We start from the raw sequence: 25,277 nt of genomic DNA, 5'->3' as shown, positions 1-25,277 counted from the left end.
AGCTCGCAGTTACCCATCTAGTTTCCTCTCTACTGGCCTTATTCTGCCTTTAGCTACCACTGGCTTTACGGGGAATGGTGCTTGTATACAAGAGGGAAGAAACTGGCCCAAATGTTCAAAGCGTGCATGCTTCTGTCCATGTGCAATCCCTAGTGCACACATACAAGGGATTTGCACATACCCATGTGGGTGCTCACACCATGTGCGTTGCACAGGGACAAGTCGAACCCAAGCAAAATGGCTGTACACTTCTGAAAATCTGGGCCTCCAGCCCAGCCTGTAGCCCAGTTCCTATCCCTGGGGGGGACGACAGCTTTAATCCAAATAACTACTGTGCACCTGCCACAGGCTACCTGCATACGACATGCTTTTCCCCATGTGTGTGTCAGCTATCTTAATCAGTCACCGTTCTGCTTCCACGTCCTATGTCCCCAACCTCTCTGCTTCCCTTTAATCACCTCTAAAGGTCAGTTTGGAGATGTGCACCACTGGCAGAGACTACAAAAGCAGCCACGGCAACTACAGGAAGGAGTGGCTATAAATCCAAAGAGCATCTTAAAAGAAGGGTGAGTTGTTGATTACACTTACAGACACAAAACATCCAGTCATGTCACATCTCTGTGCCTCAGTTTCCTCAAATGTAAAATTGGGATATCATACTAACCTCCTTTGTAAAGTGCTTGGAGATTTATGGATGAAAAGTGCTATGTAAGAGCTATGTATTATTTTTATTTGATGGCCACTGCCTTTAAGGGACAGTCTGAAGAATAGTGAGGGGTAAAGTTTTGCCATATTTATATCTAAAGACACAGAAGTTTTTTCTCCCTTTAAATAAAATTCCTTAAGTTAGTATAAAATTGAAATTTATATTTTCCTTTTTTAAACGCTTTGCAATAAAACACAAGTTAAGAGACGTGAATAACACAGGGAGTCATATCAAGGGTACAGGCCATCTCGTTTGATCGGTTTTGTTCTGTTTATTTTTAAATCTGTGCACTAACTGTTCAGAATAGATCTATCTCTTGTAAAGCATCACCAACCTGAAATCTGGTCAGTTTCACACAGCGAGTTAAAAGCAGGCCTCTATACCTGCCTTGAGTCCTCTTCCCAAATTTTGTGGGTTTACAATAGCGTTTTTACCTCCTCTGTTGCTGCAGTAGAAATCCTAACAAACAACAAGGGAAACTGACTATATGCAAAGCGCTGCCACATGGAAAAAAATACAGACCCTTGTTCCTCTAATCTCTTTCTGTTACAGTAATCTCAGGTGTTACTTACAGCAACAGTGGGTTAAAGCTTTTCTAGAGAGAAGTATGATTTTAACCCACTGCATTTTGCTGCTGATGGTTTCTATGCTACAGACATAACCAATTACACTGGCTCCGAGTTTTTCTTTCATTACCTAGCTCAAAAAAAAAGTATTTTGTTTGCTTTCGTCTGCTTTGTGATGGTTATTATTTACGTAGCATCCAGAAATACGTGAGGCACATCACCTCCAGAAACAGCACATCCCTTGCCCGCATCGCTTCCCGCCGCCCCCATTGGCCCAGGACGGCAAACCGCGGCGAGTGGGGGCCGCGATCAGCCGAACCTGCCGCGTCAGCAGGTAAATAAACTGGTCCCGGCCCGCTAGGGTGCTTACCCTGGCGAGCCGCGTGCCAAACGTTGCCGACCCCTGATCTAGTAAATAAAGTTTTCACCCCTCAGCTCACTTACTACACCTGCTGCTTATCCCCCAGCTGAAGTCAGAATGCTCTATTTGTGATGTTACATGTACTAGTTACAGAGAGGGTCATTCAAAGTGTGTGTGTGTGTAACTCTACTTGGGGATTTGTAAACAGCTTGGGGCAGAGCCCTGTTTTCTTACTATGTTTGTGAGATGCCTTGTGTATCTCATTCTGGATGCTACATAAATAATAGCCATCAAAAGCAGATGTTTTTCTAAAAGAGCTGCCCTAGGATTGTTTTGGGGAAGTCCTATGGCTTGTGTAAATACAAGAGGTCAGACACAGTGGTCCCTTCTGGCTGTGGAGTCTATGAATAAAATACTTTTTTGAGCTAGGTAATAAAAGAAAATCTTCAAGGGAGGAAACCCCTCTTTGGCAATATTCAGGTGGGGAGCATTAGTTACTAACCAGCTCGTTGTTCAAAATGTGCTAGGAGACTTTGGTTCTTTAAGGATCACAGAGGATTCGCTGCAAGAGTTAGCTCCAGTTACTCCACCCAAGTTAGCCTAGCTCAAGTGAGAGCAGCCACACTGCAAAACGAACTGGAGTGACCCAGCATGATGAATTAGCAGCACACAATTGATTGCATTAGCAGCGGACGAGTTTTGTTAACTCGCACTTGTAGCCTGCAGTTGCATCCCCACTGCATTACTAGTTTGAGTGTTAGCACCTGTAAAGTGCCACTTAACTAGAGCTAGAGATTTTTGTGAGTGAATGGGGATTGGGTTAGGGGCAACACTCAGTTAGGTCAGGCTAACACTGCAGTGAAGATGAGCCTTTATTTCCTTTTCAGGCTGTGTCTATGCTGAATTGTCTTCAGATCTCCCACCGGGACCAGCTCTGCCAGCTGCCCACACCCCAGTCTTTCTCCGAGGAGCCTAGTCAACGTAGTGGTGAAACACCAGGGGCTGCTTTGTGCTACGGCTCCCGCTGTTGCTATGAGGCGTGGGGCTGCACCAGAGCTAGAGCAAAAGGAGGTGGTAAGCAGGGCCGGCTCCAGGGTTTTTGCTGCCCCAAGCGGCGGGCAGGGAGCCGCGATCGCGATCGGCAGCACGTCCTTCTCTCCGAGACGGACCGAGGGACTTGCCGCCGAAGAGCCAGCCCTGGTGGTAAGAAAACACAGGAATTGCCAGACTGGCTCAGACCCGAGGGCCATCTCGTCCAATGCCCTGGGTCTGATGGTGGCCAGCACCAGATGATTAGGAGGAAGAAGCAGGAACCCAGCAGTAGCATTTGTGGGATAATCTGCCCCCCGGCTATCTCATCCTGATCTCTAGCAGAGAGATCGGCTTAAACCATGAAGCAGGAGGCTTAGTTTCCCTTAACATTTTTTGTTTATAATTAATAATGACAACGCTGGATATTCTTGATATCCATATCAGGAGCGCCAGAATGGGTGGGGGGAAGTCCAGAGGGCCACGGCCCCATCACTTTTTACTAGCCTAAAGGGCAAGCAACAGGGGGAGGGGCAGAGAGGAGCAAGCAGGGGCGAGGCCTCAGTGGTAGGGGTGGGGGTGGGGCCACAGGGGAAGAAGCGGGGAAGGGCCATGGTTCGGGCACCGGTGGCCCCCCACACTTCTAGGGAGCTTCCAGAGTTCCTGATCCATATAAAATATCCAAGCACTTGGGGAAAAGTCTACTGCCCTTCTTTGTAAAGTGCTTTCAGATGCTGATAAAAAGCGCTAGAGAAGAGCTAGGTATTAGTTACTAACATGTCATGTTCTTGGCCTCAGTGTCAGCCTGTGACAATGAGTTCCACCATCTAACCAGACCTTGTGTGTAAAAGTACTTCCTTCAGTTGTTTTGGAATTTGTCACCACTTAATTCCATTGACTGTTCCCTTGTTCCTGTATTGTGAGGCTGGGAAAAAGCACAGCACACATGCAGCTGTAGAAGGGTTTGTGATTCAGCCATTCAAAATCTCTTCAGAACTAACCTGGGCATTTTAGACCTCAGCTCAGGAAAGCATTTTCAAGCACAATTTAACAGATACAAGGACTAAAAGTCCTGCAAAATCTGTAAGATTGGGCCCAGCATCGTTACACAGGGACACACTTTTTTCCCCTCAGTTGACTGATTAGAATCCTTTTGTTTTCTTTCCAGCTAAAGCTGGGAGTCTTTAAAAATACATCCGTTCCCCACCATTGGCTCAAAGTGACCTGGCCTCCTCTGGCTTTTAACTACATTTTCACTTTCTTTTGGTCAGAAGAACTAGCTGGAGTGCATGTGCGGCCACCATGCCTCTATTTGCAGTATGTGCAGTGGTCAGTTTCATGCAGGTTTTACATCCTTCTCGCAAGGACTAATGCTCACTGCATTTAAAGAAACCCTGTAATGTTTCATTTACAAAAAAAAAAAAGCGGGGGCAGGGGGAATGTCAGCACTCAGGCTGAACTCTGTCCTTAGCCGCCCCCCCCACTGCAAGCTTGGAGATTCTAGCAACAGGTTGGTTCATCAGCACGCCTGACTTTTCTGTCGCTTTAGGTGAGACAAGCAGCCCTTCCTGAACAGAGCTTTCTAGAGATTTAGATCTCCATTGATTTACACCCTAGCCCCTGCCAGGCAGGATAGAAACAGGCCACATTTCAAAGTGGTGACACAACCCCCAAGGACCAGGGGTCACAGCTGTCAAATGACTTCTTTAAAGTGCAAGAGAGCCCCAGGACAGGTTTTACAGTATTTTAGACCACAGAGTGCTGCAGGCAAAGGACTTAATGACGCAGGTTTGATCAGTCCTCACCAGCTGTCAAAATCCCATGGTTACTAACTCTCTTGAGATCAAAGAGATTTAAAAGCATCCCATTTCCCTGGTCCTCTAAAACATGATGCGGGAGGGCGTGGGAATAGGGTTCTTCCTGTTAAAAGGCTGTCACATTCTCCCAGTATTCCCCACACAAAAGAAACAAACATTCAATGAATGCTAAGTCTGCGCAGATAACCACTCCAACAAGGGCAGAGTTAGGGTTGCACGTCCTGATTTTTCATCTAACTCGGTCCTTGTATAGCCCCTCTTCACCAAACTATCTGAATAACTAAGAATCATCATTAATCAATGGATTTTATTCTTACAATGCTACTGAATTACTATTAACCCCATTTTACAGATGGGAAACCGAGGCATAGCGAGATTAAGGGACCTGCCTGTGGTCACACAAGATGTCTGTCTGATCTAGGGAAGGATTCCAGGTCTCCCAAATACCAGCTCAGTGTCCAATCCATAAAACCATTCCTTCTATGGCTATGCCTTACATAGCCTGTGTTGTACAGGAGGACAGATTAGATGATGAAATGGTCCCTTTTTGCTTTAAAAATCTATGATTCTCCAATTTTTCAAATAATGCAGTGTAATCATACAATTTGCCTTACATCCTTACATAGGTGTAACCTAGCTTGTACTTTTTTCTTCCAACGTTTAATCCTAACACTAATTTTATTGTCATAATAATTCAGTATTGCTTTATTGTCAGACTTTTCATACAGTACAATTCTATGCAAGTTTTCACCTTTCTAACGTACATAGGAAGAATTTAATCAACAGCTACACAATGTTGTTTTCAACCAATAGTACCGACTTCCTTGGGTGCAATTCAGGGGATGAAACAATTGACTAGGAAAACTCATTTGGTGGCCTATATGTGCTAGCTAATTGTCACAATTACTGTGTACAGATTACAGTGTGTGTATGCACTTTTTACTGTGTATTTTTTGTACAGTGGGCATTGTGGCCTAGTGGATAGTGCACTGGACTGGAACTCAGGAGACCTGGATTCTATTCCCAGCTCTGCTGCTAGCCTGTGGGGTGACCTTGGGCAAATCACTTTCCTGGCTCTGTGCCTCCGTTTGCCCATCTGTAACATGAGGTTAATGATGCTAAACCTCCTTTGTGAGGCACTTTGAGACCAACAGACGAAAAGCACTAGAGAAGAACTTGGTATTAACAAGATGTTAACATGAACAGTATTGTAGAAAACATTATATATGATCGTGTAATTAAGAGTGGGGCAGAGCTAAGGCTGTGGGTGCCAGCTGTGTGCTGACGTTCCCTGCCTTTGGAATGCCTATCTGTTGCCTCCTCACTGTTCTCCAAACAAGCTTTTTTTTTTTAAAAAAAAATAGAATTTCTTAGGGTTTATACAGAAAAAAGCAGTACTTGAGCCTCCAGCCCTTGGATGTTCTGCAGACTTTCCAGAACTGCAATTAGTAAATGTCAATCCCCTCACTGAGAAATATGTGGAGAGACCCCACCTGAATGCCCCTGCCCCAGGCATCCTAGGAGGAGGCAGGGTTTTCACCTGTGCACCACAGGAACTCTGCACCCAGCTACTGAGTTCCCAAGGTGAGCCAGAGCAAGCATCCCTGCCACAGATCTTGAAAATTCATCAGAGCTCCGTCCTCGCCTGGACACCTTAGGGAGTCCACAGGTGGTGAAGGAACTTTGAATTTTTATCATTGACACAGCTGATGAGATGCATCAAAGCATGGCTCCCTCCTGCACACCTGAGACAGGCTGCAGGGCTCTACTTTGCAAGATCTACAGACGCTGTGGCAAGGAGCTTGCATTTGCCTCAGCCCCCATGCACTTTACGAGAGCTCTTTTCTCAGCTCGAGTTCTCCCTGCCAATTTCAGCGACAGAAGACTAGCCAAGACCTGACGCAGCTGTGCACAGAGCAGCCTGCTTCAGGTCTGCACTTCAGGCACAATCCAACGCTCACTGTAGTCAAGTGCAAGATTCCTGCTGCCTCAATCAGCCCCTTGACATCAACGGAATCTACTTGTGTGGTTAAAGTCAAGCATGTGCAAAAGTGTTTGCAGGACTGGGGCCCTAATGAACTTAGTGAAAACAACGTACAGCATTTGCTCAGAATGTGAGTTTCAAATGCTCATAACACAGTTAAAATCAAACCCCATCACCTTTGGAAGAAGGCTGCACACTACTCCTCACTTAAGGCTAGTTCCAGACCAAATTTCGACATTCAAACCTGTCATTTTGACGGCAAGGCTGTGTTAAACAAACAAAAAGTTGCAAGATTTTTTTTTTTAGAATGGGAAATGTGCATGCCCCTCCTTGTACTCAAACCCAGCGGAATGGGTATTGCTCAGTTTAGAGACCACGCCTAGAAAATCTCAGTCCTAAAAAATTATGAGCAACAGAAAACGGGGCATTTGAACGGAAACTCTTCCGCAACCTTCACTCTGATAAATCAAGAGCAAAACCTCACTAGAATGTAACACAAGAATAAGTGAACTCAAAGGAGTCAGGGTTCTGATAACATACAGCTACTAGGCACTTGTTTACTCCATTTGTAAATCAGTGGAGAGATCCAGATGCCCAAGGATGGTAGAACTGGCTTCCAAGTTCCATGATATCAGAGTGTGTAGATATGTATATTTATCAAGCTTTGCAACTCACCGTTAACTGTACATGGTGCCTGGACCAAATCCTGCTCTCTGTCACGCTGGTGTAAATCTCAGGTAACAAGTGAAGTCAAGCGTGTTACCCCAGATTCACACAGGTGTAATGGAGAGCAGAATTTGGTCCTGCCTCCGTATAAATGCACATGGCATCAGGAAAGGAGGCATCCAACTGGCTGGAGGAGGTTCTGGCTGCTCTTGTAACTGTCCAGCTCTGGATTTCTCTGAGAATGTATCTCCTGGGGGTGGTACACCCACAGAGCGGAAAAGTTTTCTTACTGCTTATTTCCAAGGATCCCAAAGGCTAAAGCTGTTTTTGCAAACCAGGATTTATCTTACTCAGTGGGCAACCAGCAGCTGCAATCCTTCAGCTGCCTTTCCAGTCTCACCTGTGAAGGGAAGAAGGAGGGACCAGCAAACAAAGGGATTTAAAGTCTCCTATTTTGGACCAATCCAGTGTCCATTTCATTTCAACAGAATCACGAGCTGACCAACTGCAGATGGAGCTACCGGTGCTCTCTCCCTTTCCATAGCAAAGGGGCATTGGAATGGCAAAAATAAGATAAGGGGCGAACATCCTGGCTCCATAGACTTCAGTGGTAAAACACCCATTGACTACAATGGGACCAGAATGTCCCCTAAGCTGTTTTGGCTTTTTTAATTAATAAAAAGAACAGGAGTACTTGTGGCACCTTAGAGACTAACGAATTTATTAGAGCAGAAGCTTTCGTGGACTACAGCCCACTTCTTCGGGTGCATATAGAGTGGAATAAGTATTGAGGCGATATATATACACACATACATATATACATACATACACACAAGGTATGTGTGTATATATATATATATCGCCTCAATATTTATTCCACTCTGTATGCATCCGAAGAAGTGGGCTGTAGCCCACGAAAGCTTATGCTCTAATAAATGTGTTAGTCTCTAAGGTGCCACAAGTATTCCTGTTCTTTTTGTGGATACAGACTAACACGGCTGCTACTCTGAAACCTTTTTAATTAATGAATCCTTTGTGCGGTTTAGTGCATAGGGCACCAGATCGGGCCTCAGAAGACGTGGGTCCTGGTCCCAGCTCAACTACAGAGTGACCATGGGCAAGTCACTTCCCCTCCCGCTGCCCGCCTGGCTTGTTTCTTTAGACTGTACGCTCTTCAGGACATACATCCAAGTGAGCTTCTTCCTGAGCTTGCTTAGTTTTTGGGCTCCTCGCTATGCAGCCCCCTCTGTCCCTGCCCCTAGTTCCCTCAGCCGTAGGGAAGGGCTCAATACCTGTATTCTCCTGAGTTGGAGCTAATGAGACCCACCTGGTCTGGCTGTCAGGCTGCAGAATGACTCTACAGCTCTCTGCAGGGTCCTAGCACCTGTTGCCCTGGTGGTGACTGTTTCCACAGAAACGGGATCGAACAGGCATCGACAGCGAGCACTAGGTTTGCAAAAAGCAGCTACAGATGTTAGAAGCTTTAAATTAAAGAAACAATAGCAGTGAGGGAAATGCTTGGAGACTGTAGTACTTCAAATGGGGGGGAGGCAGAATTAAAAATAGTCACTTTAAAAAATGTATTTCTAACCACCCTCCCACTTAAAAGTATTTAAAAAGGCGAATAAAAGCAATATGGACCTTCAAGTAGCATGGTTATACTGGATAGCAGCAATTCAATGGTTGAAGGCCCATGGCTGACACTCTTCCAATACGTGTGTGTCTGATGTTTATGTGTACATGATAGTCTATGTGTAGGCACACCTCGGCATACTCCAGTAGGTAAGCATATACCTTTATGCATCTGTATCCCACCTTCTGCATCCAAGGAGAACAGGTAACATTAATCCTGTTGCTTTCATTAGACTGGGTGCATAAATACACTGGTAAGACGTGCAGCTCTTTGACATCATCTTTTGGGTGGCCATTGAGGAGGGAGGCTGTGCGTGCCTGGATCAGATAGGCAATGTGCTCCAATGCATAAGGCACTAGACAGGGCCAGGAGATCTGGGTTCTAATCCAGGCTCTCCCACTGCCCTGCTGGGTGACCACGAGCAAATCACTTCCCTTCGCTGTGCTTGTTTCCCCTCCCTTGCTGTGTCTCGTCTGTTTCAGTTATAAACCCCTCCAGGCAGGGAGTATGTATGTGTTCAGCACCTAGCGCAACAGGACTCTGATCATGGGTGGGACTCTCTAGGTGCTAATATAATGGACATAAATAATGGGTGTCAGGGTGTCTCTGATTTACCTGAGCAGCTCAAAACCCTGCCCCACGTTTGTACTGAGCCTGTTGAGTGATCTGTAATTAATTGTATAATTGAGGCTTCTGTATTAAATTGTGCAGAAAAATCAGCAAATGAAACACTTAAAGGGGCACACACAGATTACAGAAAAGAGAGCTAGCTTTCTTGAAAACCCCACCAGCCACACCCAGATGAACACCTGTGCCCAACCTCTTTCAACAAGGCTATTTAGGGCAAAGCCAAACAACGGAAAAGTAAGAGGAGACTCATTTACCTGTGATTTTTCTGGCTGGCTGTGGCCCTAAGTAATGGACATCCTGAGGGATTATCTGGGCAAGTACTGTATACATGAGAAGCACAGTAAATTAATCCATAATTAAAGCATGCATAACCAAAACCAGCAGCCTGGTTCTCTCTCTGCTACCACAAAAGTTTGTGTGAAGTTCTACCATTGAGTCAAGGTCTACCTAGGAGGTCCTTCTCCCATGGAGCCACAAACTCCCGCTAAGGCCAACAGGAGCGGAAGAGAGGTCTGCACTGGTTAACTCCCTGCAGGCCGGATGCTGCCCCCACTGGACTTAAGGACAGACTCCCATTGACTTCAGTGGACACTGGACCAGGCCTGGGTCCCCCTGGACAAAGCTACATTTCAGGCTGTCAGACCCACAATCCTAACCCAGTCCCCCAGTCTGTGTCCACAGACTCCCTCACTTCAACTCCCCCTTCCCATCCTCCAAGCAGCTGCATTGATGAAGCTAAACGTACGGATTGTCTGTAGGTATATTTATATGTAAATACAAAACCGTCTTGCCATGCGACAGCGCATAGGAACATTTACAATGATTTCCAGCTCTGGCTCGATCAAGTGAACGTTAAATACAAAACCAAAAAGGTTGTAAAAATAAGAATGTACACATTCAGAGAGCTTATTACAGTATAAAGTTACTGAGGTCTGCTCAGCTGCCAGCCCACCTCTCTGGGAGGGGAAGGAGGGGCGTGATGGTCAGATATCCCAGCAGCACTTGGGAGGGCTGGGGTTGCGCAGTCTGTGCGTTGAATGGCAGGCCGGGCACCGCCTGGGCAGTAAGGAAGAGTTAAGCAGCTGCTCCAGGTTTTTGGCTTCTATACCTTAAGGTGGTCTTGGCTAGGCACTCGGCAGCCGCAGCTCATCCTGATGATGTCTGCCTGGCAGAGACAGGCGGAGGGGGACTCCCTGGAAAAGCACAGCTTCTAGCGCAGAAGTAAATTAGCCCCATCAATTGAGTTCAGACTTCCTCCGTAAAGCCCAATTACTCTGACAGCACTTCACAGCCCTCTGCCCTGCAGCACTTCGTACCTACTGCCACCCATCGCTGCCCCCTAGTGAGCAGGTGAGTCATCTCCAGCCTGGGAAGGAAGGGTCCTCTCATCACAGTGAAGGTCTGCAACTCCTCACTCAAGGGAAAAGATCAGCCCCAGGACCCCTCCTCCAAATAAAAGACAGGTAAGACAGTGTAACCCCTGCAGGCCACCCCTGGCACGGGGATGTAGCATGCGCTCTGATCTAGCTGGGCCAAGCGCAGCTTCTCCACACCACTCCGATCCAACAGGAATGTATCAGCACAACACGCGCCGTGGTCCGTACACCGCCGGGCATGTATACTAGCGAGCGTGCGTCTTCTACAGCTGCAGCAGAGGAGTGAAAAGAAAAAAAACAAACAAAACAGAGCCAGTATCATCACAGCGCCATTAACAAGGCAAGGCTATAACTCGCCACTGGAGAGATCACAGCAGTGAGACAACATTACAACACTGAGCCCCAGGAGCAGCCAGACCCAGGTGCGTGTATATATGTATCTATATAATACTTACGTAGGCTAGACCTGAACAAATGGAGTATATATTATATACACACATACATACAGACAGACACACACACCTCGTGGCAGGTAAGACTGACGTATGTGCCTTTTCTAAGCCCAAGGCTAGGCTGGTACTGGAAATAGATATTTCTTTAAGTCAAGTCCTCCAGGTGGATTTCAGGTGGTCCCACAAAAACGAAATCATATTGAGGAGCAGATCCTCTTCCCTCTTATCTCTAGTTACCCTGGCAAGTGGCAGCCACAATTTGGTTTGAATAAGGCACAGTTCAACAGCAGGTGCTAATAGTTAAGACCACGAGCCGCTAGTCAGTGGCTACTAGCTGCGATTCATCAGAACCAGCTAGCCAAGGAAAGGTTGGAGCCCTACGACAAAGGAGTTTGGTTACTGAAGGCTCTGCTGAATCTGGACTGGTCGTGAGGAAGGTGGGCTGGTCGTGACTGACAGGAGAGCCAGTCCCTGCCATCGGGTTGGGTTGCGTCCCCATTAGCTCTTCTCCTGGCCTGCCCGTGTGGGAGTGGAGGGCAGCAGGCCCTCTCTCTGCACATGCTCAATGATGGCCGTGTAACAGAAATAGTACTGCTCGGGGGTCTGAATGCTGAAGGCTCTCTGCGTTCTCATCCGCATCACCGTCTGGTACACGTTCAGCGTGCCCATGTCCTGCAGCTGGGAGAGGCAGATGTCCAGCGCGCAGAAGGTACCTGAGGGATGGGACAAACAGGCAGTCCATCAAAACACTGCCTCTGCAGCAGCCCCACCCCACAAAAATGCCTGACAATTCTGCTCCCTGCTGCCACTCGTAGACTCCCAGTTACCATCCTAAGGAATCCTAAAATCTCAACTACCCTTGGGGAACTTCCTGTCCCAATGCCACAGATTAACACTGAATTCTTGCAAGGGGGAGGAATTCCATCCCTGATGGACATGTGGGGATTTAAGGTTCCAGGTGTGCGTGTCCTTGTCAACGTGCCCAAGCGGATCCCACAGAAAGGAGTTCCCGTGTGAGTCTCTCATGAAGGACCAGCCCAGTGAAGCGCAATCTACCATGTCAAAGAGCCGCTCTCGGGATCCCAGCTCTCAGGCTGAAGGTACATGGCTCCCCCCAGGAAGGGACTAAGGACTACCTGAACCGGAAACAAATCGCAGCCAGCCCTCAGTGTGTAAAAAGCCCCATGGGGTGCGGAGCTGGAATTGGAAAGTACCGGGGGAGGATGACAGTCTCCGTGGCTTCACAGTGGGTCAGGAGAGCATCCCATGGGGGAAAAAATACAGTAAGCAGAAAGAGGAGCTATTTTCCTCCGAACTACGGTGCCTCCTAGAGGTTCACTAGGAGTGACACCAGCAGGGTTTCACTCCATTCTCTCGGTCTCCTATTTACAGGGGCTCCCCCAGCAGCCTGCTCTGTGGAGTTGGAGAGAATTACCTGTCCTGCCGATGCCAGCACTGCAATGGACCACCATAGGCGGCCCTCCTGCGTGACCTTTGAAGCGAGGCCCCAGGGCACTGGCCGCCAACCTCTGCTGTTGCTTGACCGCCCCCAGGAAGTCGATCAGAGTGGCAGCTGAAGAAGGAACGCCGTAATCCGGCCAACTCAAGTACTGGAAATGGGACACCAGTCGCCTCTCTCTGTGCTGTGTGCGAAAGCCTCACCGTCAGTGCTTTTTACGTCCATTCCACTCCCCTGCTCCCGTCCCCCCAGGAGCGCCCCTTTCCTCCCCATGTACAGCGTGGGACTCCAGGCATTCCCTCTCCTTCCTGGAGCAGCTGCACACCAGCCACTGCAGGCCCTGCAACATGGGCCTTCCCTCACCCGCCCATCCCCTTCTGTGTCCCCACCCCTTCCTTCTGTCACATCACCCGCATACAGCATTCCCAAGGGTCCCGTCTCCCAACCGGGGATCAACAGGCTGCCATCAATGCCAAACAACCCAGATGCAACCTCTCTCCAAGCCAGCGGAGTTCATCAGCACAGTGGGGTTCTGGGGCAGCCCCCGAGCCCAGCTGGCCCACATCACAGTGCTGCCGAGACACCATGCCCCACCCCGTGTCTCTCCCTTCCGCAAAGATGGCCGTACCCCTCTCCCCGTGCAGCTGAAATTCACTGGCATAGACCATCTTGCCTCCACAGGCAGCTGAGCGGACGGCAGCTGGGGCTCACCCACACTGCCTGCTCCTCCACAGGCACCAGTGAGGACGGCATCCTCCTTCCCCCCATGGAGCCTAGTCCTCTGGCCTCTTTCTGGAGAGGTTCCTTGCAGCGAGGGGCGGGGGATTACCTCAGTGTTATAGATCTCCAGAAGGGTTTTCTTGTAATGGTTCAGGTTCTCCACCCCAAGGTTGGTGACGGTGAGGGATCCGTAGCACACCTGGAAGTCTTTCTCCAATGGCCAGTACTGGCCACACTTCCTCCTGCCTCCCTCCTCAAGCCTGTAACATACGAGGGGTGGGGAGAAGGGTAGGTTCTTCATCGCCTCCTCCCTGAAGCAGATCGGGGAGGTTGTTCCATCCCGGCCAGGCCACCTACCAACCAGCAGGGCAGCTGGGTCACAGACGTGCTGACGGGCTTGCACCTGCCCTGACCCTACACTCAGACCCTGCTTGGTAACGGGAGAGGAGGGAAATGGGGGACAGAGTCCTCCCTTGCAGGAGGGGTGAAGGATGAGGTGAGCCAAGCACCTTAGAAACAATTGCCCTGACAGCATCCCCCAAATACTGGGCGGACACATGTCAGACTGGTAAACACTGCACTGAGACAAACTTAATTCATCGTTACAGGGGCCATTTTGGGGGTGTCTGTCAATCTGATAGGTCATTTCAACATACACCGGGACTCTAAGGTTTGGGGTCACAACCATTCTTCCTTTCTTGCCTTTTCATTACAAAAAAAAAAAAAAAAAAAAAATTAGCTTTTCAGCCATAATGGCTGTAGAGGGAACCTTGTAAACCTGATCAAAGCGTAATTGGATGCAGCGAGCCCTGCCTGACTGGGCGGTTAACAACAGTTCAGGGGCTCTCAACAGGGGTGGTGGACACCAGCAAGCATCAGGGGTTGCAGTCATCCTGCCCTTCCAGGTACGGAAAAAATGGAGACCCACTGATGTAAGCTATTCCCCAGAATGCTAAAATCAAACTCCACACTTAAAATAATGATAATGCTTTGCACATCTTCAGTGTGTTTTACAAACATTAAGAGACTCAAAACTCCATGGAGGCTGATATTAATAGACTGATTTTACATATGGGGAAACTGAGGCAGGGAGATTAAGTCACCTGACCAAGGTCACAGAAGGAACGGGCTTCAGAAATGGGAAACAGGATCCCAAAGTACTATACAAACACACTCTCTCTCTCTCTCTATATATATATATATATACACACACACACACCTACACACACATACACAGTAAATATATATATAGTGTGTGTGTACGTATATATGTAAAATTTGTATGGCACTTTGTATATACATATACACACATATGGTACATCCACACCCCTACACATTGTGATAGACCCAGGCCAGTTGGGTACAGCAGAAGGCAGTTGGATTAACAGTTTTCTGTTCCCTGACTGACCAGAGCAGAGGCTGCTCCAGGCTAATGAGAACACCGGACTCCAATTAACCTGCAAAGAGTCAGGTGAGGCCATTAAGCTAATGTGACCACCTGACTCTAATTAAGGGCCTGCTGATACTATAAAAAGGGCTCACTCCAGTCAGGCAGAGGAGAGCCAGGGACCGGAAGTGTGGCTGAAGGACTGGTTAATGAAAACACCCTCAAGTTATTGATAAGGGAGCCCTAAGGTAAGGGTGAAGAAGGGAGAAGCAGGAGAGCTGTGGGGAAGTGGCCCAGGGAAATGTAGCAACTCTGGCAGTGAAAGGTTGGCTGCCAACAGCTGCTACCATTAGGGTCCCTGGGCCGGAACCCGGAGTAGAGGGTGGGCCTGGCTTTCCCTCCTGGGAGGGGAAGTCAGGACCCTGTCAGGACAGGAGGCTAAACTGTTCTAAAACAAGCCCTAGGGACAACAGAGACTGTGGGAATTCTCTCACCAACCTCCTTGCTGGCTTATGATAAAAAGGGCTCAGTAGATGGTAACCCTGGCCCTAGAGAGAGAAGGGCTACGTGGAGGGTCACAGAGAGCCACTGAGGCTAGCATATACCGCCTAGAAGCACAGGACCCACGGGGACAAGGTCAAAGCTCTGCCACAACATATACACATGTATAAATTATGGCCACCAACAACCAAAATGCAGCCACTTCTTGGGCAGAATGTGGCAGATGCTTTAACAGTGCACAACACCACCACAAATGTTTAGGGCAGCAAGTGAAGAAAGCAGCAAGCTATGCCATATCCTGTGCTGTATGATGAAGTCACAGGACGTGAGACTTAAGGAAACAAAATATGGTTACCCAAACCGGACTTCAGCCTGCACCATGGCACTAACTCTCATTCTGTGAAAAGGGACATAGGATCCTGAACGTCCCCAAGTGGCCAGGACCTCTCATCCAAGAGGCTGAGTGGGTCTCTGCTCTCTGCACACACACACACACTCACCTGGTTGTCATGACAATCACCAGAACGTTTTGCTCCCACACCATGCGCCAGAAGTCACAATACGTGTTTTCCAGAGGTCCTGATGTGACAGACCACACATGAGAAAGGTCATACTTGTTGGACACATCAATTCTCATCCAGCATCTCAGTGAACGTTGGGGATACACAAATTACACCTCCCGCTGGATTGCTCCAGCCAATCCCCTCTGGCCACACCCTCAGGAACAACCCAAGAAGAGGGTAGCACCTGGACCATGGGTGTATGGCAAATCAGCACCTAGCAATGACAACAGACCATCTAGGGCTGCCTCATCAAATCAGGTGGATCGCTGAGACGCTACATGGAGCTTCTAAGAGTATTAGTAAATGCACATATGGTAGCGCCTGTTTTTCACTGCCCAGCACTGCTGTGTGATTATTAATGGTTGGGTGGTGGTTGTTAGTTCCCTTCTCCTCCCAGCCACATGACAGTTGCTGTCACTGGTACCAGAGCCAGCACACACGGCTAGAGAACGTGGCTAGAGTAGGAAGATATTTAGGAGAGACGACCCACTGTAAACGCTACACCCATTCCTCCTGCAGACCAAACACGATACAGGCCAAGTGCTTAAAATGGCCAACAAATTTCTAGCTGGCTATGTCTGCACCCCATTTTTCTGGCCCCGCTTAGCTGCTGACCATGTCTCAATTGCATGTCACCAGCCCCGGGGAGGTTTGTGAAGAGCAACGTGGTGACGTGAAAAGCTTTTGGGTAGGGCTGGAGGAAAGGTTGTGAATTTGCTGTCGGCCCCAGACCCTGTGTGGTTTGGTGTAAAAGCTGAAAAAGGTGTTAACAACAACTGAGCCTTCTGTGGTAGAACGGTGCCTCAGGGCTGGGCTGGCCCCTGTAAATGAGGCAGGTCCAGGGCCCCTGTGACAGAGCAGTACCCACAATTGGCCAATTAAGAGGGTGGGACAGCACCTGGAGGCTAGAAAAGATCAGGGAGAGACCCAGAGAGAGTCAGTCAGGAAAGGCCAGGAGACTGGAGGGGATGTCTAGGGACAACTGCAGAACACTCTCTGCAGGCACTCCTTGGGAAGAGGGAGGAATTGGCTAGGGGCTTGTCTACACTACGCAGCTTTTAGCCACAAGGCTGTCGACACAGCCTTGTCACTAAAAGTCAGCATGTGTGAACACTCTCTATCGGTATTTTGTCAGCACTTTTGCCGACAAAATACTTCCAGCCCCACACACTGCCACTTGCATCTGCAAAACTTTTGTCTTTGGGGGGGGGACTTTAAGTACCCGTGAAAGACACAAGTTTTGTCAACAAGGTGTCAGTGCAGACAAGCCCTAGACTGTAAGTTTGGGAGACGGCTGAAGAGCAGCAAGATGGGTTTGTTAGCTGGCTAGGGCCAAAGAAGGCTGAAGGCAGGAAGAGCAGCAGAGGACGTTACCTGCTGACATCTCCAGGGTCGGAGAGCTGGACCCAGAGGAACCATGAGAGGGCTTGTGGTAGTGAGGGATGCTCCCAGGAGAGAGGCTGTGGGGAAGCTGGCAACAGAGGGGTTGCACTCCAGCTGGAAGGGCTGGGTAGGCTGGCTTGCTACAAGGACAGGAGAGGGCTGCGCTGGAGACCCAGGGCATGGGGAGGGACACCAAGGCTGCGCTGGAGAGCCAGGGTGTGGCAAGAGATGCCGGGGCTGTATATTGCATGTACTGTCTGGACCATGTTGGGGAATTCTGGACTATGGTTGTGGGACTTGTTATGGGACTTTTGTAATGAATTAATCCCACCAGAGCATTTGGATTGTTTCGAGGGACTCTGAAAGGGGAAACTGAGGCAGAGTCATCTGTCAAGCCATGGCCTGCTGCAAAACAGGGGGGTCCAGGGGGGGGGGGGGGGGGGGCTGCTCCACAACAGACAGCATCTCTGCTGCCACATGCACACCAGGCACATTGTGCGTTCAAAGGGATTTGACGGGGGAGCTTTATGCTGCTACGCCACTATTCAGTTGGAAATATTGATGGGGATTTTGTTCGTCTTGTAGAAGTCCATGTGGTCATCTTGAAACACTTTTTTGGGGAGCAACAGGGATGTAGGTATGAGAGAGAGAGAGCTTTGTAACTAGGCAATGGCACTGGAGTGATCTGATACATATTTTGGCAGCAAATAACTTGGGTTTTTTGTTGTTGTTTTGTTTGTTTAAAGTTTGACCACATGGCTGGACATGGACAAATCAAATACAACCAGCCAGTCTGTCCCATCCCTGCTGTGCCCTGACCAGTGGCTCAACTGCTCCCCAGAGGAGTAACGGGGGAGGTTCCTGCAAGATGATTTACCAGGACTGCTCCATTCCTTGAGACCCCCGGGCACATGAGAATTATACGAGCTCTGGCAAAAGGGGCCTTGGATCATTCCTTAAATGTAGGCAGATGCTCTGCAAGCCGCAGCACAGCAAGACGGATGCTTCCATCGCATGGCAGGTCCCTGATTCGAAAGGAACCAACGTATGTGGTGCCAAGTGCCATAGAGATGGAGGCTGTGATTGTTCCTGGGAGAGGGCATCTGCCTTAGCCAGGACGCTCATTTCCAAACAGACACGCAGTACTGGGTGAGACCGTTGGCTGCCGTACGCTCATACGGCTGAGGGGAGAGGGAAGCTATGTTTCAAGTAAGATGCCATTCCCTGCCAGCAGGGCCTATGGATACTTGGCCTGATTTTCCCATGGCCTTGAATGGGTGTCAGCACCTTTGAAATATCCGCCTCAAACAGTATGTCTGTGCTGTGAGTGGGAGGCACAGCTGCAGCACACGCAGCCATGCCCGCACTACCTTGGATGCAGCTAGCTCGCTAAAAATAGCAGTGAAGCGGCAGAGGCACGGGCTAGCTGCCCGAGTACAATCCCGCCTTGTACCCTCGGTACCTGCTCAGGTGGCCAGCCCACGCAGCTGCAGCTAACCTGCTGTTTTTAGCATTTAGCCCGGGTACATCCACGTGTTGCATTAGTGCCTCTGGATCGTCTGTGGTCACACCCCTTCTCTGCCAAACTTCTCGCTCCCCCACCCCCCCAAAATCCCTGCTCTCCCTTCTCAATGGGCATTGGCTTAGCTTCTTCCCCGGCCCTCTGGGCTTTGTGCCAGCCTGCAGGGAGGGATGTCTGGTGTTCCCAGCCAGGGCTGCTCTCCACTCTGCAGGACGCAGTTCTGCAGCACTTTAGCTTTACACAGAGCTCTCCATACATTAACTAACCCTCACAGCACCCAGCTACTAGGGAAATAAGTAGGGCCCTAGCAAATTCACAGCCATGAAAAACACGTCACAGACCCTGAAATCTGGTCTCCCCCCATGAAATCTGATCTTGTGTGTGCTTTTACCCTACGCTATACAGATTTCACAAGGGGAGACCAGAGTTTCTCAAATTGGGGGTCCTGGCATAAAAGGGGGTGGGGGGGGTCACAAGGTTATTTTAGGGGTCATGGTATTGCCACCCTTACTTCTGTGCTGCCTTCAGAACCGGGTGACCAGAAAGCAGCAGCTGGTGGCCAGGCGCCCAGCTCTGAAGGCAGCGCCCCGCCAGCAGCAGCACAGAAGTAAGGGTGGAAATACCATACCATGAAATTCCAGATTTAAATAGCTGAAATCATGAAATTTATCATCTTTTAAATCCTGTGATTGAAATTATGGACCGTGAATTTTGTAGGGCCCGAGAAATAAGCATGCCGCCCTCCAGAAGGGGAACAAACCGGCCCAGAGAAGTGAAGTGACTTGTCTAACCTATTGCTTCACTTCCCAGACTTGTCCTGCACACAGCTGACGAATAGCCCACTGAAATCACTGAGAGTCTTTCCATGAACTCCAATGGGCTTTGGATCAAGCCCTCGCTGTACATCTCCCCTCCCCACCCCTTTGAGTGAGCCCCTCCCACAAGCCGCCATGCTCTAGGGATGCTTCTGACACCGCAGATCCACCTGCTCCTTTCAGCCACTTTCCAGCCCCTCCAGAGGCAAGAATCACTCTTTACAGGACTCTTTTGAGCACAGACTGGATCGATGCCGAAACTCCCCCCGCCAGCCACGTCGGCAGCATATGAACAGCGACATGCCAGCTCACTGCCCCGACACCGCCTACCGGTGGGCCCAGCGTCATGGCGTACTGACCCCATTCTAAGCAGAGTATGAGCTTACCTTGAGTACCAATGTAAGCATTCCTTTGCTTATAGCCATCCATGAAGCTGGCATTGATGTAGTCTGTCAGCTGGAGAAAGAAAGGTACACAAACCATTACCCTGCGGAGCATAACACCACAACATGCTGGAAGAGGAATGCCCAAGGGCAGGGGAAAGCTGTTAGTCAGCTGAGCAACAGAATGAGTCTGATGTACACAGGTTGGGACAGACAGAAGAGGACTGGGCACCATGCGTTACCAGATCCCTGAACCTCATCTGGGGCATCTCCTGCAACCCAGCTTTCGTGCTGGGACAGAGCTCAGGTTTGCATCAGTTTTAAAACACTTTGACACTAGCCTCTTTTAAAACAAAATCTGCCCATTGCACAGCCATGATGCTGCTTACAGCAACTATGCTAACACTCCTCAGGCCAGTTACACTTGGGGCAGCGGTGCCATGGGACCTGCTCCCACCAGGCTGGGTGGAGATTAGGCTATCGCTATTTCCAAATACCCCTGACAAATAATCAGGGGAAGGACTGCAGGGAAAGAGGGGAGCCCAAATGCCCACAGAGATCAAATAGCAACTAAAAGCAGGGGAAAGGAGTGAACTGTGATGGAGCAAAACTCCATCAATCACTCCCTTCCAATCACCTGGAGGCATCTTAAAGTAACAAACTCAGCCGAGAAGAGAAACTGTCAAGCTTGACCGGATTCAAATCAGAGCCCCTAAATAACCTCCCACGATGCCTGGCTGTCCATGCTGCCCAGGGACGCAGAGACGGGCTCTCTTCACTCCCTTCCTCTCATAGAAAGCACAGACATGCAGGAAGCTTAAAGGAACAAAGATCCCTTTCTCTGCAAGGACCCAAGTTGGGGCCCTCAGGGTTCTGTGTTCCTCCCTCCTGGTGCAACTGAAAACTTGACATGCGCCCCAAAGCGGTGCCCAGAGCTGCATCCCTCAGGGATTTAGGGGTTAATGTCATAATCGACCATTCTAGGAGAGGCGCCCGAGACTCCAGCCTGGGCAGGTGAACGAGGCAGGGGCTCACTCCAGCTATTTTCACCTGCACGTTCACCCAGCTGCAGTTACACCGAAGCCTCCCTGTGTGCGATGTTCGGGTTCAGAGCTCTCCAGGCTGAGCTATTTGTTTTAAATGAGAGCCGCACTGCTGCCCCTTGAGCAGCCAGCCCGGAGCACTGTGCTTGGCTCCATGCTCCTCACATTCACACTGGCAGGAGGCATTTCTTGCCAGGGAGCACGTGCGCTGAGAGTGACAACAGAGGACTGAAAGTGGCATTTGGGAGCTTCCAGCTAGCAGGGGCCGTAGCGGGAGACGCTGCCTGGCTGTCGGGACTCGACGTCACACGCGGCGAATGAGTTCCCATCTCGCTTTCAGAGGAGAAGCGAATACTTCGAGCCAGACACTCAGCAGGTGTAAGTCAGTGTAAGCTCACTGAAGTCAATGGAGCTAGGCAGATTTATTCCAGCTGAAGATCCAGCCCTGTTAAAGAGCTATGTTCTTCTGAGTGTTAAAGCCGGGTGGGACAGGGGGTCCCCTTTCCGGTCACCCCAGCACAGCCAGGGCCGCACAGGGTTCCCCTTGCCCAGCACTGCTAGGCACTGTCCAGGAGAATGCTCCACTGCCGCTGTAACCGGTGCTGGTGTTTCCAACACAGGCCTGTGCTGTTGTTTAAGCGCAGGGCAATACACGACCAGCTGGGAGATGTGGGTTTGAGACTCTGATTTGAGGCACCACAGGCTGGCAGAGCGCGTAGAGGTGTCCCCCGACTCCGAGGGAGGTCTTTTCCCACCAGCCACACCAGTCTGCGGGTTTCCCTACGTCCAGAATGCACAGCGTAGGAGACGGAGGGACCTGGCAAGGCACGTAAGGCAGGACCCGAGGACATTCCTCAGAGCTGGGAGGGAGCGGTGAGAGGGGAAGAGACTTGCCAGCCTCTCCTGGGGACCTGGACTCAAAGCGCCTCAGGGTCCCACCCTCCAGAGCCTCAGCTCTCTCAGGGCTGGCTGCCCCAGGAGAGACTCTGCTGTGAAGGAGCAGGCACATGTGAAAACCTGGAGCAGGTGGTGGGTTGGGTCTCTGGGCTGGAGACAGGAGTCCCCAGCCAAAATAAACCCACGCTTACAGTCTTACGCGGTGCTTTCAGAACACCAGGCTAGGCACCGCTCTCACACTGCCCCAGCTGGCAAATCACTCACCCTAGCACACAGGCATGTCCAGCATGCAACTGCCACCCCAGGAAGGAGGGGGAGGGGCTGTCCGGATGGCAGAGAGTCAGCACCCCAGGGAAAACGGCCTCTGCCTGCTTACCTCGGAGCGGCTGTACTGTTTGGTCAGCTTCACTCGAGTTTGGTCCAGGCACGGCACGTCCCCATAACGGTTCTTCTCCTGGTTATACGGAGCACTGTGGGGCATAGAACAGGCAGGACAAGTGAGGAAGAGCGCGCGGACGGGAAGCAGTGACGGACTCTGTTCTAGACACACCATGTGCTGGTGCCCGGGTTTGGGCTCTGCCGTCAATCAGACCCAGGGTTTTCCTTATCTAGGGAAAAGCCCGGCTAGCAGATTGTTATGGTCAAACTGACACCCAGTTCTGGTCTCTGGTAAGTTGGGCCGTGATGTTAGGAGGGTTGCTTTGTTCTCCCACCTGCTCTTGGACGGCACTGGTAAGTCAGCAATCCAGTAATAAACCAGGCTGAACCTTCCCGGGCAGCTAGAGCGAAAGGATCACCTGTCCCAATGCACCTGACGGTACCTGCAGCTGAACTGCAGCCTTCTCAACTGGAGGCACTGCCTCCTTCCGGACACTGCTTCACCCAGCCACAAAGGAAGGGGCTGGTTTGGTGGCACTCTGCGTGCAGAGGCGCACAGCAGAACCAGGTTTGCTCTCCCACTGTGAGGCCAGTAAGACGTGGACACATGCACAGTAAACACGTCCTGGTCTTAGGAGTCCCTTTGTTAAACCTTATTGATGATTTCTAAACCATCCCTTTGCCCTCCATCTCCTGCTGCGGAGCCTGCCATGCAAGGAAAGAGACTCAGGTCAGACCCACTACATGGACTAGCCAGCCTGGGATGAAGAGAATGGAAGCAGATTCCCTATTGAAAGAGATGGATTGTTTCAAGCAAGCCCAGCTGTGGTTCTGATTTTGCAGACCCACTGGTGATCTATCCCTCCGACACCGCTATCACCATGCCTAACGGCTTTCTTAGCATACTTACAGGGAGCAGATGAAGGTCCCCGCAGGACTCCTGCGCCGGATGTCCTCGTACTCCTCATAGATTCCCCTCTTCTGCTTTCGGTTCACATGGTCCTTCAGTTGATGGACAGTCATGCACTTTGGTCCTGGAACATGCACTGAGCCGTTATCTCGTGGGGAAACCAGCGGTACCAGGATCAGCTCATCCAACGGGTCTGGGTGGCCATTCTGCTGGGGGAGGAACCTGCAGTTCCAGCTGAGAGGGTCCAGCTTGAGAGATCCCCCCAGATATTCGGGGAGACATTCCCGGGGCAGGTGTTCCTTCAGCTCTGACATCTTCACCATCTGAACCTGGGGGAACAGAGCGAGATGGGATGGGGTGAAACGCACACTGAGCTTGGACTTGACCCAGCCTGTACATGATGGGAGGAGAAAGGGGAGGCTTGCTTGAGACAGTGGACACCTAGAATGGGATGTATTCTGCTTGACTGGGGCTAAGAAATGAATTGATCCACTTCCCTCTTGAAGCCATTACGAGGCCTGGAAAATTCCTCACAAAAAGGTCTTTGAGTAGCCCTTTCCCCTCCATTCTCTTGTTTAGAAATCTGTTCTTTTCAGTGAATGGAGCTGTTCTGACATACTCCAGTAGGGGGCGTCTGCCTTTCCTCTGCTGGAGCAGAACAGAGATCTGGTCTGTGAACGTCTGGATAGAAACAGCTCCCTTTCTGCGACTACAAGGCTGGATTTGTGACTACTGGGGAAAAGTCCACAGTTCAGGTGGATGCTTCTCATGTAAGTCTCCAGCTCTAATCAGGCAGAATGGGGAGGGCAGGTGCAATTCAAAGCCAAGCCATCATAGGACCCGGGAGAATTAAACTCCCAGGACATGGTTCCATCTGAAGTTTATTTAAGGATACTGATGAGGTTGACAGCTATAAATCCTCTTTGGTTAAGAAATATTCACACGATGGTCATCATTTTACTAGTTATCTGAAAGAGGACCCCTTCAAGGCCTGGACTTGGTCTACAGAGCGTGGCACACTCTGGGGCCATAGAAAGACCGTACACTCTGATTAAATTCCTTTACTTGGAAATGCTGCCCAGTTTCAAAGTCTGAATATGATCTTTTGGTTGATGACTAAAAGGGAATTAAAAAACTGTCCTTATTTTCCAAGAAGGAAGAAATGGTTTCAGACCCTAGATGGCTAACAGAACTCACGGGCCGCCCTAGAAATGGAATGTGAAGAAAGGATTGTTTTAAAAATTAATTTTATTTGCCAATACCCAAGGTCAGGCTTCTGAGTGAGATGATGGTGCCTCAATCCCTTCTTTGAAGCGAAAGCAGGAAGCTGCATTCCTTACATTTTGATGACAATATAAACACCCCAACCACTGGAAGGAATGCAAACCCCTGCTTTGCTTTACTACCTGTAGCTTCTGTGGTGCTAAGTGAAAAGGGAAAACCTAAGACAGACAGCAGGTGGATGCGATACAATCCACTTTTGCAGGAAAAGCCCAGAAACCTGACTAAAGGACTTTGTAAATTAAAGCCCTTTTCATTTAGCCTGTTAGAGTATGATCTGCAATATGTTGAGTGCCCTAAACCCTGCCCAAAAGTCAGGACTGGGCCTTTAATTTAAGGCTAGCTATGAGTTCTGGTAGATCCCAGACCAGCAAAACATGTACAGTTGAGTAGTTATGCTCATTCAATGGCACTATTCATCTACGTAAAGTTATGCACGTTTATGTGCTTTGCTGCATTGGGACCTAAATCAGATGGTGGTTTTTTTTTACATACACCCTCCCACACATGTTAAAAAACAAACAAACATTTAATTTCTCCTTTAAGCATCGATCCTTTACCACCTGTTCCCATTGTTGCTGATGCTGGAAGCTACACAATAAAGGACGAGATCAGGGGTGGGATTTTCAAAAGGGTTCAGCTTTGGCTTAAAGTTCTTCCTCTGTGTTTCTGTAGTGCCTAGCACAACGGGGCCCTGGATGGGACCAGGACTAATGGCCACAGTTATCATACACATTAACAATAACGAGAGAGTCCAACTGGAGATTCTCGGCCAAGTGCAGCCTTGGAAGCTTTGGCTGCAAGAGAGCACGTCG

The 25,277-nt window shown here is 49.7% G+C and overlaps 1 protein-coding gene across 1 annotated transcript in view; it reads right to left on the bottom strand.

Moving 5' to 3' along the window:
* Positions 1 to 10,138: 10,138 nt before the first annotated feature.
* PTPN9 (protein tyrosine phosphatase non-receptor type 9) overlaps positions 10,139 to 25,277 on the bottom strand; it is a 54,562-nt gene continuing 39,423 nt past the window's right edge. Inside the window, exons 7-13 of the mRNA XM_054042470.1 lie at positions 23,182 to 23,510; positions 22,270 to 22,363; positions 19,957 to 20,026; positions 15,788 to 15,866; positions 13,509 to 13,659; positions 12,656 to 12,863; positions 10,139 to 11,933 (exon numbers count right to left, since the gene is read on the bottom strand). Of these exons, the coding sequence (XP_053898445.1) occupies positions 11,719 to 11,933; positions 12,656 to 12,863; positions 13,509 to 13,659; positions 15,788 to 15,866; positions 19,957 to 20,026; positions 22,270 to 22,363; positions 23,182 to 23,510 (1,146 nt within the window). The 3' untranslated portion in view covers positions 10,139 to 11,718. The remainder of the gene's footprint in view (positions 11,934 to 12,655; positions 12,864 to 13,508; positions 13,660 to 15,787; positions 15,867 to 19,956; positions 20,027 to 22,269; positions 22,364 to 23,181; positions 23,511 to 25,277) is intronic.

This window comes from Malaclemys terrapin, chromosome 10, assembly GCF_027887155.1.
Source record: "Malaclemys terrapin pileata isolate rMalTer1 chromosome 10, rMalTer1.hap1, whole genome shotgun sequence".
In the NCBI taxonomy this organism is placed as follows: domain Eukaryota; kingdom Metazoa; phylum Chordata; order Testudines; family Emydidae; genus Malaclemys; species Malaclemys terrapin.
The sequence above is the reverse complement of the archived record's forward strand: the minus strand, read 5'-3'. Positions and strand labels throughout refer to the sequence as shown.